Genomic DNA, 15,863 nt, shown 5'->3' on the forward strand with positions numbered 1-15,863 from the left:
AGATGATGACGAGACTCAGTTACCACTTTCTGGTGCGTACGGTGCTGGTGAGACAACCCAGGAGAAGCAGGTGTTTGAAGAGGGGAGTGTAGATGATGAGGTCCTTGACCCATCATGGTGTGATGAACAGGAAGGTGGTGGGAGCAGCTCTGAGGAAGAGGTTCCCCGAACAGCCAAAACCGGAGGGAGAGGGAGGGGGCAGACTTGGTTGCCTGTAGCCTCCACTTCGGCACCCGTTAGGAGCATTCCACTTTCAAAAGGCAAAACGGGCGCTCCCAAGACTTACAGTGCGTGGTCCTTTTTTGACATAGTTGCAGTTGACATTTGCTTTGTCAGCAACCTCAATACCACTAATATGTGGAAACATGTGCGGACCAAGCACGAGCTGGAGTTACACAGACACACTGAAGACGTAGGCCAACGTACAGCACCACCTACCACCTCTTCAGCTCGTGTTGGGGCCTCTTCCTCCAGCTCACACACAGCTGGTTCGGCTTCTTCACAGGATCGCCAAGGAAGAACCTCTGGCACTGTTGTCCAGAGACCCAGTGACATTCCACCCACAGCACCACGTTCCCAGTCATCCTCACACTCCCAGGCCACTCTACAGCCATCAGAAGCACAGGCATGGGATAAAAGGCGGCCATACTTGGCAAACCATCTCTGAGCACAGGCTTTGAATGCTGGCATTGCCAAACCACTGGCCCTTGAAATGTTCTCATTCAGGCTGGTGTAGACTGACACCTTCCGGAACTTCATGGCATTGGCAGTCCCAAAATACACCATGCCCTGCCGCTTTTATTTCAGCAGGCAAGCCGTCCCTGCCCTGCAAAAGCATGTGGAGGGAAAAATAAACATGCGCTACTGAACGCCATCAGTAGAAAAGTCCACCTGACCACTGATGCGTGGACCAGTAACCATGGACAGGGACGATACCTTTCCCTCACTGCCCATTGGGTCAATGTTGTGGAGCCGGGTACAGATCTGGAGAGTGGTGCTCTACGTGTTCTGCCAACTCCACGGATTGCAGGAATCCAGTCTGTACATATTGACTCCTCCTCCTACTCCAGTTCCTCTGAAACAGCGCAGCAGGAGCCTGTTATGACCGATATGAGCACAGCCGTGGCCAAACGTTAACAGGCCGTACTTAAATTAATTTAATTGGGGAATCGAAGCCACACAGCGCAGGAGCTCTGGAATGCCATCAAGCAGGAGAGCAACGTTTGGTTTGTGCCAGCGAATCTCCAGCCGGGCTTGGTAGTGTGTGACAATGGCCGAAATCTGGTGGCAGCTCTTGGCCTAGTCAACCTCACTCACATCCCATGTCTGGCACATGTGCACAACTTGGTCGTGCAGAGCTTTCTGTAGGACTATCCGGATCTTGATGCACTGCTGCAAAGGTCCGAATAGAGTGCGCTCACTTGCGTCGTTCCAGCACGGCAAGATCGCGCCTTGCTGCTCTGCAGCGCCGATTACGCCTTCCGGTACATCGCATCATATGTGACCTACCCACCAGGTGGAATTCAATGTTACATATGTTGGAGCGGTTGTGTGAGCAGCAGGCAGCAGTCATGGAGTACCAGCTGCATCAGGCGCAAACAAGTCGCAATGTGCGCCGGTCACACTTCATCACCACTGAGTGGGCCTCTATGAAGGACATTTGCCTCGTTTTCCATGCCTTCGATGATTCCACGTGGATGGCGAGTGCAGATGATGCACTAGTCAGCATGACTGTCCCCCTTATCTGCATGCTTCAAAAAACACTGCAAGCACTAAGGGATGAGGTTTGGGAAGAGGTGGAGGATGAGGAGTCCCAAATGCCATCTGCTTCTGGACAGTCTGCGCTACGTGCTTCCTCACAAAGGCCTAGGCAGGGGACACTTTGTGAGGAGGATGAGGAGGAGTCGATGGAGGAGGAAGACATCTCTCCACAGCAGGGAGGTACACAAAGCTCTAGTCAGTGTCTAAAGCGAGGGTGGGGTGATGAAGAGCAGGCAGAGATCACACCTCAAGCAGGGGACAGCAGTTCTTTGGCAGTTGGGAGTCTGCAGCACATGGTTGACTTCATGCTGCAGTGCCTGAGAAACGACCGCCGCATCGCCCACATTCTCTACATGGCTGATTATTGGGTGTACACCCTCCTAGATCCTCGCTACCAGGACAACTTGCAAACCCTCATACCAACGTTGAACCGGGAGCGTAAACTGCGGGAGTACCAAAACACACTGAGGCAATGTTTCCGTCAGATGGTGATAGACTACATGTCTTGCCCTGTGAGTGTACTCCCAGATGGCTCTTCCCCCTTCAAGTTTTGGGTCTCTAAGCTGGATACATGGCCAGAGCTTAGCCAGTATGCATTGGAGGTGCTGGCTTGCCCTGCTGCCAGTGTATTATCGGAACGTGTCTTTAGTGCCGCAGGTGGTGTACTAACAGATTGTAGCACGCGACTTTCTTCCGATAACGTCGACCGGCTTACTTTTCTGAAAATGAACAAGGCCTGGATCTCCCCAGAATTTGCCAGTCCTCTTCCCGACTAAATAATTGGTTGGCAACTGTATACAGGTCTCTTGTTGTGTTCATGTTTCTACCACCTGAACTATAATCCCTGGGCTTCAACACAGCCAGTTGTCGCTCAGATGTGTCGTCTGCACAGAGAAAAACACTAGCTCCTGTGTTAGTGGGGTTCAGTAACGCCAGCTGCTCCCCTGCTGTGTGGACGGCAAAGTCTCCTGCTCCATCCAAATTCAAACTACTACTGATTTTTAACCCTGCTCCACTTAGGCCTCTGGCTCCACTGTCTCTAGTATTTCCCCTGGCCTCCAACCCCGCCAGTGACAGCTCTTACGTGGCGTCTGCATAATCCACACTTGTTCCAGTGTTACTTGGCCTCAGTCACGTCAGTTGATCCCCTGATGTGTGTCCGGCAAGGTCTCCTGCTCTATCCACATTCCCATTACTAGTGTGAATGAGGACAGAGCAGGAAACCTTGCCGGACACACATCAGGGAATCAACAGACGGGACGGAGCCACAGTTACACAGGAACAAGTGTGGAATGTGCTGACGCCACTTCAGAGCTGTCACTGGCGGGGTTGGAGGCCAGGGGAAATACTAGAGACAGTGGAGCCGGAGGCCATAGTGGAGCACGGTTACAATGAGTTGTAGTCTACCTCCTCTATAAAACGTGCTGCAAGTTGGCCTCAGCCAGCTCCATGCCTCATCCTGGGCTCCAACAACGTCAGTTGGTGTTCAGAAGTGCCGTCTTCACAGAGAAAAACACACTCGCTCCTGTGTCAGTGGGGTTCAGTAATGCCAGCTGTTCCCCTGCTGTGTAGACGGCAAAGTCTCCTGCTGCCTCCACATGCCAACACCATCAGGCCTCAGCCTGCTCCATGCCTCATCCTGGGCTCCAACAACACCAGTTGGTGTTCAGAAGTGCCGTCTTCACAGAGAAAAACACACTTGCTCCTGTGTCAGTGGGGTTCAGTAATGCCAGCTGTTCCCCTGCTGTGTAGACGGCAAAGTCCCCTGCTGCCTCCACATGCCAACACCATCAGGCCTCAGCCTGCTCCATGCCTCATCCTGGGCTCCAACAACGCCAGTTGGTGTTCAGAAGTTCCGTCTTCACAGAGAAAAACACACTAGCTCCTGTGTCTGTGGGGTTCAGTAATGCCAGCTGTTCCCCTGCTGTGTAGACGGCAAAGTCTCCTGCTGCCTCCACATGCCAACACCATCAGGCCTCAGCCTGCTCCATGCCTCATCCTGGGCTCCAACAACGCCAGTTGGTGTTCAGAAGTGCCGTCTTCACAGAGAAAAACACACTCGCTCCTGTGTCAGTGGGGTTCAGTAATGCCAGCTGCTCCCCTGCTGTGTAGACGGCAAAGTCTCCTGCTGCCTCCACATGCCAACACCATCAGGCCTCAGCCTGCTCCATGCCTCATCCTGGGCTCCAACAACGCCAGTTGGTGTTCAGAAGTGCCGTCTTCACAGAGAAAAACCCACTGTGTCAGTGGGGTTCAGTAATGCCAGCTGTTCCCCTGCCGTGTAGACGGCAAAGTCTCCTGCTGCCTCCACATGCCAACACCATCAGGCCTCAGCCTGCTCCATGCCTCATCCTGGGCTCCAACAACGCCAGTTGGTGTTCAGAAGTGCTGTCTTCACAGAGAAAAACACACTCGCTCCTGTGTCTGTGGGGTTCAGTAATGCCAGCTGTCCCCCTGCTGTGTAGATGGCAATGTCTTCTGCTCCATCCACATGCAAACTACTCCAGATTTGTAACTTTGGTAAACTTAGGCCTCTGGCTCCACTGTCTCTAGTATTTCCCCTGGCCAACAACCACGCCAGTTACAGCTGTGAAGTGGCGTCTGCACAATCCACACTTGTTCCTGAGTTACTGTGGCTCTGTCCCGTCAGTTGATCCCCTGATGTGTGTCCGGCAAGGTCTCCTGCTCTGTCCACATTCCCATTACTAGTAGTGTGAATGAGGACAGAGCAGGAGACCATGCCGGACACACATCGGGGGATCAACTGACGGGACTGAGGCCAAGTAACACAGGAACAAGTTTGGATTGTGCTGACGCCACTTCAGAGCTGTCACTGGCGTGGTTGGAGACCAGGGGAAATACTAGAGACAGTGGAGCCAGAGGCCTAAGTGGAGCACGGTTACAATCAGTAGTAGTCTACAACCTCTATAAAACGTGCTGCAAGTTGGCCTCAGCCAACTCCATGCCTCATCCTGGGCTCCAACAATGCCAGTTGGTGTTCAGAAATGCCGTCTTAATAGAAATACACACACTAGCTCCTGTGTTAGTGGGGTTCAGTAATGCCAGCTGTTCCCCTGCTGTGCGGATGGCAAAGTCTCCTGCTGCCTCCAACATCACACTACATGTTATTTTCCACTTGCTCCAAGTAGGCCTCAGCCTGCTCGGAGCATTGATCCTGGGCTTCAACACAGCCAGTTGTAGCTTGGAAGTGACGTCCGCACAGATAGAAACACTCGCTCCTGTGTCTGTGGGGCTCAGTAGCGCCAGCTGTTCCCCTGCTGTGCGGATGGCATAGTCTCCTGCTGCCTCCAACATCACACTACATGCTATTTTCCACTTGCTCCAAGTAGGCCTCAGCCTGCTCGGAGAATTGATCCTGGGCTTCAACACAGCCAGTTGTAGCTTGGAAGTGCCGTCCGCACAGATAAAAACACTTGCTCCTGTGTCTGTGGGGTTCAGTAATGCCAGCTGTTCCCCTGCTGTGCAGATGGCAAAGTCTCTTGCTGCCTCCAACATCACACTACATGTTATTTTCCACTTGCTCCAAGTAGGCCTCAGGCTGTTCGGAGCATTGATCCTGGGCTTCAACACAGCCAGTTGTAGCTTGGAAGTGCCGTCCGCACAGATAGTAACACTCGCTCCTGTGTCTGTGGAGTTCAGTAACGCCAGCTGTTCCCCTGCTGTGTGGATGGCAAAGTCTCCTGTTGCCTCCAACATCACACTACATGTTATTTTCCACTTGCTCCAAGTAGGCCTCAGCCTGCTCAGAGCATTGATCCTGGGCTTCAACACAGCCAGTTGTATCTTGGAAGTGCCGTCCGCACAGATAGAAAAACTCTCTCCTATGTCTGTGGGGTTCAGTAACGCCAGCTGATCCCCTGCTGTGCGGATGGCAAAGTCTCCTGCTGCCTCCAACATCACACTACTACTGACTTTTAACTGTGGTCCACTTAGGCCTCTGGCTGTACTGTCTCTAGTATTTCCCCTGGCCTCCAACCACGCCAGTCGCTGCTCTGATGTGCCATCTGCACAATCCACACTTGTTCCTGTGTTACTGGGGCTCAGTCACGTCAGTTGATCCCCTGATGTGTGTCCGGCAATGTCTCCTGCTCTGTCCCCATTCCCATTAATAGTTGTGGGAATGTGGACAGAGCAGGACACCTTGCCGGACACACATCAGGGGATCAACTGACGTGACTGAGCCCCAGTAACTCAGGAACAAGTGTGGATTGTGCAGACAACTCTGCAGAGCAGCAACTGCCGTGGTTGGAGGCCAGGGGAAATACTAGAGACAGTAGAGCCAGAGGCCAAAGTGGAGCACGGTTACAATCAGTAGTTGTGTACAACCAATATAAAACTTGCTCCAAGTTGGCCTCAGCCTGCTGCATGATTGACCCCTGGGCTTCAACATCGCATGTTGCTGCTCAGAAGTGTGTTTGCCACAGGTACTCCCTCCTGCCCAGCCGGGTTCCAGCACCGTCAGCTGTTTCTCGGCAGAGCCTTTGGCTTAGGTGCCTCCTTCTTGGTATCCGAGTTCCAACAACGTCTGCTGGTCCTTGGTAGTGCTTTTTAGCACAGGTACCTCCTGCTTAGAAACCGTGTTCCAGCGCCGTCAGCTGGTCCACGGTTGTGCCATTGGCTCTTGTTCCTTTTGCTGCCCCTCCGGGTTCCAGCACTGTCAGCTGGTTCTCGGTAGTTCCCTTGACTCTTGTAGCTAATGCTACCCATCCGGGTTCCAGCACCGTCAGCTGGTTCTCGGAAGTGTCTTTGGCACGGGCACTCCCTCCTGCCCAGCCTGGTTCCAGCACGCCTGCTGTTTCCGGGTAGTGTCAACGTCAGTTTGCCACTGATATGTTGTCCTGTCGTGTTGCGGTCGGGTTAGCCGAGTCTATGGTGCCTGCAGTTTCAGTGCTTCTTATGTGGGCTGCGGGTTCTGGTAACAAAGGCTGGTTCCATAGTGCCAATAGGACAAGCACTCCCTGTAGGACTGTGGGTTTCGGTAACTGCGGCCGGCTCGCAGCCTTGCAACTTTGTTTTTCAGGGGTACCTTCTGCTACCCCTCCGGGTTCCAGCACCGTCAGCTGGTTCTCGGCAGTGCCTTTGGCTGAGGTGCCTCCTTGTTGGTATCCGAGTTCAAGCAACGTCTGCTGGTCCTTGGTAGTGCTTTTTAGCACAGGTACATCCTGCTTAGAAACCGTGTTCCAGCACTGTCAGCTGGTCCATGGTTGTGCCATTGGCTCTTGTTCCTTCTGCTGCCCCTCCGGGTTCCAGCACCTTCAGCTGGTTCTCGGTAGTTCCATTGACTCTTGTAGCTAATGCTACCCATCCAGGTTCCAGCACCGTCAGCTGGTTCTCGGAAGTGTCTTTGGCACTGGAACTCCCTCCTGCCCAGCCTGGTTCCAGCACGCCTGCTGTTTCCGGGTAGTGTCAACGTCACTTTGCCACCAATACGTTGTCCTGTCATGTTGCGGTCGTGTTAGCTGAGTCTATGGTGCCTGCAGTTTCGGTGCTTCCTATGTGGGCTGCGGGTTCTGGTAATAAAGGCTGGTTCCGTAGTGCCAATAGGACAAGCAACAAGCACCCCCTGTAGGACTGTGGGTTTCGGTAATTGCGGCCGGCTCACGGCCTTGCAACTTTGTTTTTTTCCTGGGTACCCTCTGCTACCCATCTGGGTTCCAGCACCGTCAGCTGTTTCTCGGCAGAGCCTTTGGCCTAGGTGCCTCCTTCTTGGTATCCGAGTTCCAGCAACGTCTCCTGGTCCTTGGTAGTGCTTTGTAGCACAGGTACCTCCTGCTTAGAAACCGAGTTCCAGCACCGTCAGCTGGTCCACGGTTCTCCCATTGGCTCTTGTTCCTTCTGCTGCCCCACCGGGTTCCAGCACCGTCAGCTGGTCCTCGCTAGTGTCATTTGCTCTTGCAGCTTCTGCTACCCATCCGGGTTCCAGCAACGTCAGCTGGTTCTCGGCAGTGCCTTTGGCCTAGGTGCCTCCTTCTTGGTATCTGAGTTCCAGCAACGTCTGCTGGTCCTTGGTAGTGCTTTGGAGCACAGGTACCTCCTGCTTAGTTACCGTGTTCCAGCAACGTCAGCTGGTCCACGGTGGTGCCATTGGCTCTTGTTCATTCTGCTGCCCCTCTGGGTTCCAGTACCGTCAGCTGGTTCTCGGCAGTTCCTCAGCCTTCTTCTACCTTCTGCTACTTTTCCAAGTTCAAGCTTGTGGAAATGGTTTTTGATTCTCACTCTGGATCTCGCTGACAATGACCCTGAAGACGACGACCCTGAAGACCACACAGAAGAATACCTAAATGATGACCCTGAAGAAGATGACCAAGAGGACAAAGAACAGGAAGACAACCACCAAGATGCAGAACAACAAGAGACAGAAGACCAAGAAGCATAAAAACCAAAAGCTGAAGAACATGAAGCATAAGACTAAAAATCAGAGCAAATGATATTATCTAATTTATAAGCAGAAGAAGACTAAGCAGTGTATGGGGGTGAGTCTGTTCCTCCTCGTGGTGCCCCTGGAAAAGGCCTGCTGCTGCAGGCCAAACTGAACACGGACAAATCCTGTTGTAAATCTTTTGTGACAGGCTGAAAGGAAGGTGTAATCTTCAAACTTTTATAGATAACAACTATAGGAATGCCTGACACAAATAACAATATGATGAAGAAGAATAGGAAGAAGATGAAGAAGTAGAATATGAAGAAGAATAAAAGAAGAATAAAAGAAGAAGAATAGAAGAAGACTAAAAGAAGAAGAATAAAAGAAGAAGAAGAATATACTGCTGCTGCTGAAGATGATGAAGGAGAAAGTGTGGGAGAAGTAGAAAAGAAGGTGAAGAGCATGGAAGTAGTGAAACATACATATCTGACAAAAAATTAAAGACTTTAACATAGTCAATATCTTTGTAACTACGAACGTCTTTAAAAAAAAAAAAATCCTGCTATTCCATTTGATTGGGCTAAAGCTCTATGGCTTTAATGTCTCCTACACCTCCCACAATACATTCTACATTATTATTAGTTGTTTTTCTCCATTTAGAATTAACCAACAGGGAAAGAAAGGGTTTTTTTTAATTCCGATATTTCTGTTCCATTGACTTGAATGGGACTTCCGGGATCGGAATCGGCGATACCCGATACTTTTTTTAGATCGGCCGATCCATTCCGATACGATATTTTTCAGTATCGGGTGGTATCGCTCAACACTACCTCTCATGCATCCTCACCATAAAAAAGAACATCTAAACAAGCCTGATGCACTTTAGAAAAAAGTCTGATGGACCTATAAGGTTAAATTAAATCTCTTTTGCCACAATGATCAAAGGTATGTGTAGAGAAAAAAGAGCACAGAATTTCAGTGGATCAATCATGCTTTTGGGTTGTGATTCAGTCAAAGACATGGGGAACACTTCTCAGGTAAAAGGAAGAACGGATTCAATGAAATTTCAACAAATTATTGATGCAAGCATAACACAATCTGTAAAAAAGCTGAATTTGAAAAGAGGATGGATTATGCAAATGGGTAATAGTCCTAAACGCATGCCAAAATCCACTACCTCAAAAGGTGCAAGCTGAAGGCTTTACAATGGCCCTCACAGTCCCCTGATCTAAAAAAATCATTGAAAATCTGTGACTAGACTTCAAAATAATAGGGAATTCAATACAACCTAAGAATCTCACTAAACTGTAAGAATTCTTCAAGAAGAATTGCTGCAAATCAATCAAACAAAAACTAAAAGAATTGAAAGACTCCTAATTGGCTACAAACAGCATTTACAAGCTGTGTTACTTGCAAAAGGGAAGCTACTAGGTACTAAACATGCAGGAATACCAAACTTTTGCACAGGCCCATTATCCTTTTTGTAATTTTTAACCCCTTAACGACTGCCGATACGCCTCTTAACTGCGACAGTTAAAGATACTTATTCCGCATCACGGCATTTTAACAGCACTGAGAAATAAGGGTATAGTGCCCCCAACTTCAAAAAATCATAATTTTTTACAGTCCCTAGTGTTGTGATTCACTGAATAAGGGCAACTGCAAAAAAATTCTGTTTTCCCATTTATTTCTCTCTCCTCTGTTATGATCTACCACATCAGAGGAGAGAGAAATGGGGTCCCTCAAGCTCAGCCAGTACCTCTAGCACCACCTGCATCCCCTGGTCTTGTCCCCAGGCCTCAGCATCTTCATCCGGGAAGAAAATGGCTGGCCCAAGCGCAGTGCACTCACCGAGATCTGCAGGCCGGCACCCAGCAACAATAGGAGTTATGAGAGTTATTGCCCTTTTCTATCCTATCCTTATGCTGATAGTTACGATAACATTTATTTTTCCTTTTTGGTGGTTACTCCTCTTAGGGTCTTTCCCATTGTTCCTTTTTGATTGCCTTATCACATTTTTGTTTGGGCTTTACTGTATATATTCTTCCCTCAATATACTTCCTTGCTGGCTATACTTCTAAGTAGATTAGTGCTAATGAGCTCCAGCTCTTCAGTGAAGTGATTATCCATGTTATGCAAGTACTCTTTGTGTTTCTGCTGTGTGTTTGTTTCTGACTTTCCAGCACCTTTTCATTCTCCTTCATTAGGTTGGTGGGGGATTCTTCTTGTTTCATTTATTATTTGCCTTAGTTTTCTTTATTTCCCCTTCATGCATGTGCCTTAAGTTAACTCACCCTGGATCCTCATATCCTTCTGCACACTTTGCTTCTCCTGGTTATTTGCGCACCACATCCTCCCCTTTGGTTCCTTAGGAGGCATGACAAACCCACTGGTGGTCTTTTAGGGAGCCAGGTGCAGGGTTGTGATTTTTAGTTGTGTGGCTAGGGATTGTGTAGTCTGTAAAGAGACCCATAGAGTGTGGTTGTAGCTTTTCTACCTTGTGGGTGTTATTATTCCCATTACCCATGTATGAGTACATTACATGCATAACAAAATTTTTCCCATGTCTTGCAAAATTTTTGCAACACCAATACTGATGTGTTGTGAACATGACACACTCTTTCAGGTAATGGAAAAAGGAATACCTAATACAGGGAGACACCACACCCTCACAAACTGGTCCCTGTACAGACTAGAAAGATCCTAGCTGCACAGCTCAAACACCACCTCAGTCCTGGCACCCTAAAAGGCCATTGAGGGTTGTCTCTCACCTTCTGAGGAATCAGAGGGGTGGCCACAACACACTGCCAACAAGAGGAAATGAAAGTGAGCAGGAATATACAAAACCCAAAGTGAGAGAATTAAAACACATTTATAAAGGGTAGAGAGGGAAGACTAAGGAGAACCAATAACAAATGGACACGTATAACCTTTCAGAATCTTAAAGAAGTGAATAGGAGAGGAACTAGGAAGAAAATGAAACAGTCTCACTGCAGGAATTCAACTGGTGTTTACCTGAAGGGCTGTAATTCCTAATCCCAAGTCCACCTAGAGGTATAGCCAGCAAGGAAATGTAATGAATGTAGAACATATAAAGAATGTGATAGGGCATACCAAAATGTCAAAGCTGAAAACACCTTGAGAGGAGCAAGCCAAGAAGGGGGAATAAAGATGGTTGGAACCATCAGCATTTTGGACAGGGAAGAAAAGGCAATAGCTCAGCAGACAGGGGATCCGACCATGTAGCAGCAGGTCAGGAGAGTGAATCCCCAAACCGAGCAACAATACAATGGTTTGCAAACATTTTGTTACATTTCAGGAAGTTTAACACAAGAATTCTGACTAAAGCTTCTCAATGAATTGGGTTTTATACCCAATTGCTTAGGTTGTCTTATACGTTGGCAGTGGAGTCATCCTGGCTACTGTGTAGACCAAATAGAACATGATCTGAAATGTAAATTTCATGCTTTTCTTACCAGGGTAGGTCAGTCCTGCCATAGAGTCTGTAGCAAAATCATTTACTCCAATTTCATAAAACCAACACTGTGACAAATATGACTCTTCTCCTGAGCAATTAATGATATGAAACCATAACTTCATTTTAATATTTCCAAATTCACTTGCTTTGATTAAAAGATCCTCTTTTGCCATGATACACCCCATTTGTCTTTGAACTACAGTGGAGAGGTTTGTTACATCTGCATCATAAAGTACTCCTCCCCAGGCTCCCTTGTATTTGACTTCCACACGACCTGTACAGTTAGTAGTTCCTCCAGAAAGTCTCACCTCAACTGTCATAAAAAAAATAAAAGCAGCAGTCAGTAAATTACATCATACCTTATAGTTTTTAACTCTCACACCACTAATGATGACGATTTATAAAATCCTCAACATAGCTTTAGTTAGTCATAAATTTTAATTGCCTCTTCAGAGAGGAAGAGGACTTGAACTCTAGTGCCACCTAAATTCTGGTTTGCCTTTTATCCAAAGTCATATGACAAAGCTCATTAAAAGGTCAATAGGGACTTCTAGAATTGTTACTTCCTATAGGTGGCATAAGATTTCAAGTCCTCTTCTTTTTGAAGAGACAATTTGCATATTTAATTTGCCAGAGGAGAATTGAAAGGATTAAAAGTCTCCTTACACTGGTTTGTCATGCTAGGCATACCACTCTCCACAAAAAGAAAAGTTACCCCTGAGATCCTCATAGATTTTAGAAATGCAAACAAGTCTAAATGAATTAATAGTTTCTTGTTCTAAGAGATGATATTATTACTACAGTTATAATTTTTGAAAAAAAATGTAAACCAACTAAAAAAATATTAAAGTTTTTGTATACAAGTAGAGTTGAGCGAATTTCCAGTAATTCTGCTTTGGCAAATCACTCAGTTAAGTTTGGAAATTTGATTTGCTTTCAATAAATTTGAATTGGCTATGAAAGGGTTAAAGCAATCTTATACTCAATTCTTTTTGGCTTTTCCCATAGGTGTATCACTATAGCAGTTTCACTAGACAACTCTACTCTTTTCTACAGTTGTGGCCAAAAGTATTGACACCCCTGCAATTCTGTCAGATAATACCCAGTTTCTTCCTGAAAATGACTGCAAACACAAATTCTTTGGTATTATTATCTTCATTTAATTTGTCTTAAATGAAAAAACACAAAAGGGAATGAAGCAAAAAGCAAAACATTGATCATTTCACACAAAACTCCCAAAATGGGCCAGACAAAAGTATTGGCACCCTCAGCCTAATACTTGGTTGCACAACCTTTAGCCAAAATAACTGCGACCAACTGCTTCGGTAACCATCAACGAGTTTCTTACAATGCTCTGCTGGAATTTTAGACCATTCTTCTTTGGCAAACTGCTCCAGGTCCCTGATATTTGAAGGGTGCCTTCTCCAAACTGCCATTTTTAGATCTCTCCACAGGTGTTCTATGGGATTCAGGTCTGGACTCATTGCTGGCCACCTTAGAAGTCTCCAGTGCTTTCTCTCAAACCATTTTCTAGCGCTTTTTGAAGTGTGTGTTTTGGGTTATTGTCCTGCTGGAAGACCCATGACCTCTGAGGGAGACCCAGCTTTCTCACACTGGGCCCTACATTATGCTGCATAATTTGTTGGTAGTCTTCAGACTTCATAATGCCATGCACACGGTCAAGCAGTCCAGTGCCAGAGGCAGCAAAGCAACCCCAAAACATCAGGGAACCTCCACCATGTTTGACTGTAGGGACCGTGTTCTTTTCTTTGAATGCCTCTTTTTTTCTCCTGTAAACTCTATGTTGATGCCTTTGCCCAAAAAAGCTCTACTTCTGTCTCATCTGACCAGAGAACATTTTTCCAAAACGTTTTAGGCTTTTTCAGGTAAGTTTTGGCAAACTCCAGCCTGGCTTTTTGTCTCGGGGTAAGAAGTGGGGTCTTTCTGGGTCTCCTACCATACAGTCCCTTTTCATTCAGACGCCGACGGATAGTACGGGTTGACACTGCTGTACCCTCGGACTGCAGGGCAGCTTGAACTTGTTTGGATGTTAGTCGAGGTTCTTTATCCAACATCCGCACAATCTTGCGTTGAAATCTCTGGTCAATTTTTCTTTTCTGTCCACATCTAGGGAGGTTAGCCACAGTGCCATGGGCTTTAAACTTCTTGATGACACTGCGCACGGTAGACACAGGAACATTCATTCATTTATGAGTAAGACTTTGTTGAGTTGAAACGCGTAAATGCCAGTCTTTACCATGGTTTTTTAACCTGTATCCTGCTTTTGGATTTTTAATGAAGATTTCTCAATAAAGATTTGATTTTTAAGTAAGAAGATGTGCTGGAATATTTGGATCTTTGCATTTATGTCAGCTTGTGACATTTCCTAGCACCTTCATCAAAGTACTGCCTCCAACGTGACAAGTAAAAAAGGTGAGCTGAATATATTCGTTTTAGGAACATTCAGGTCTTTGGAGATGGACTTGTAGCCTTGATATTGCATGCTTCCTCACAATTTGGTTTCTCAAGTCCTCAGACAGTTCATTGGTCTTCTTTCTTTTCTCTATGCTCAATGTGGTACACACAAGGACACAGGACAGAGGTTGAGTCAACTTTAATCCATGTCAACTGGCTGCAAGTGTGATTTAGCTATTGCCAACACCTGTTAGGTGCCACAGGTAAGTTACAGGTGCTGTTAATTACACAAATTAGAGAAGCATCACATGATTTTTCGAACAGTGCCAATTCTTTTGTCCACCCTCTTTTTTATGTTTGGTGTGGAATTATATTCAATTTTGCTTTAGGACTATTCTTTTTGTGTTTTTTCATTTAAGACAAATTAAATGAAGATAATAATACCAAAGAATTTGTGTTTGCAATCATTTTCAGGAAGAAACTGAGTATTATCTGACAGAATTGCAGGGGTGTCAATACTTTTGGCCACACCTGTATTACATCTGTCTTTTTCCATTTTTCAAGAACAGCTTCTTTTAGAGCCTGGATGCTGGATGTAGAGTGGTGACAACGGGTCTCTTTAAAATTCCCCACATGTGTTCAGTAGGTTTCAGATTAGGAGACATACTTGACCACTAATCACTGTTGGCCTTAAATGTGTGTTTTGGATCATTGTCATACAAGAAAAGTATATGTCTACCAAAGTGGGTGTATTTAATTATGCAGAGCAATGAATAGATCTCATGTTAATATGCTTGACAAAGGATTCATCTGCAAAGTTGAAGTGTTGAACCATAACAGTGACTAAAACCATCAAAATATAAAAATCATTGACCCTTAGGGTAAACAGTAATCACTGATTCACTATGATGGTAGCATTTTAGCACTGCACAAGGTTTTTGAATTTGCTGTCTGCATTTTGTATTTGTCTGTATTATACATTTTCATTGTGTATTTGTTGTATGTATTGTGTTTGTTATCTGTATTATGTATGTGTATATACTGTGTATTTGTTGTGTATTGTGTTTGTTATCTGTATTAGGTATTTTTTGTATGCATTGTGTTGCTGTTTGTGTTATGTATTTGCATTGTGTATTTGTGGTTTGTATTTTGTTTTTCTTGTCTCACAAAATGTGTGTGATGTGTGTATTGTGTTTTAAATGTGGATATTGTTTGTGTAATGTGGGTACTATGTATATGATATGGGTATTGTGTATGTATTGTGTGTATTGTTTATTTGATGTGTGTATTGTGCATATGTTGTGCAGATTGTGAATTTGATGGCTGTATAGTGTATTTTCTTGCATCTCTCATGTTGAAATCACTTTCAGCAGCAGGACGCTTTGTGATGAGGCAGCTTGTAGTAATGTAAAACTGATTCAGAAAAGCTTCTTCAAGTGTGCCACATTACTGCATGGAAGAAAGGCCTGGCAATCTACTTTTGTATTCTGCCAAGAAAACAATGCAAAGTACAACTAAAGAAATTTGATATAGTGCTGGAAGATGGGTTCCTAGGTCAGAAACCACTCATTAAGCTATAGAGGAAGAGCCGATGGTTGACCGGAGTATGATCAATGCTCATGATGCACCAGGATAAAAGCAGCAGATTATCTTGGTGCTGATGTCAAGTAGTCGGAAGGGAAGATCAAAACCTGCAGAGATATCTTAACCCTAGCATGCGTGACGTCACAAATCTACACTTTTAAGTAACGGGGGCCTTTTAGGCCACCGTGCAAATCATATGGAGAAACTCACATAAATAACTTTTACAACTTTATTTCAAAATTG

At 46.1% G+C, this 15,863-nt stretch overlaps 1 protein-coding gene across 1 annotated transcript in view; it reads right to left on the reverse strand.

The window, feature by feature from the left end:
- The window catches only part of LOC141082678 (scavenger receptor cysteine-rich type 1 protein M130-like), a 337,718-nt gene that overhangs the window by 91,747 nt on the left and 230,108 nt on the right, over positions 1-15,863 (reverse strand). The window contains exon 5 of the mRNA XM_073566626.1: positions 11,620-11,934. Within this exon, the coding sequence (XP_073422727.1) occupies positions 11,620-11,934 (315 nt within the window). The remainder of the gene's footprint in view (positions 1-11,619; positions 11,935-15,863) is intronic.

This window comes from Dendrobates tinctorius, unplaced genomic scaffold (assembly GCF_039654945.1).
Source record: "Dendrobates tinctorius isolate UK_male_01 unplaced genomic scaffold, ASM3965494v1 ptg000019l, whole genome shotgun sequence".
Taxonomy (NCBI): Eukaryota; Metazoa; Chordata; class Amphibia; order Anura; family Dendrobatidae; genus Dendrobates; species Dendrobates tinctorius.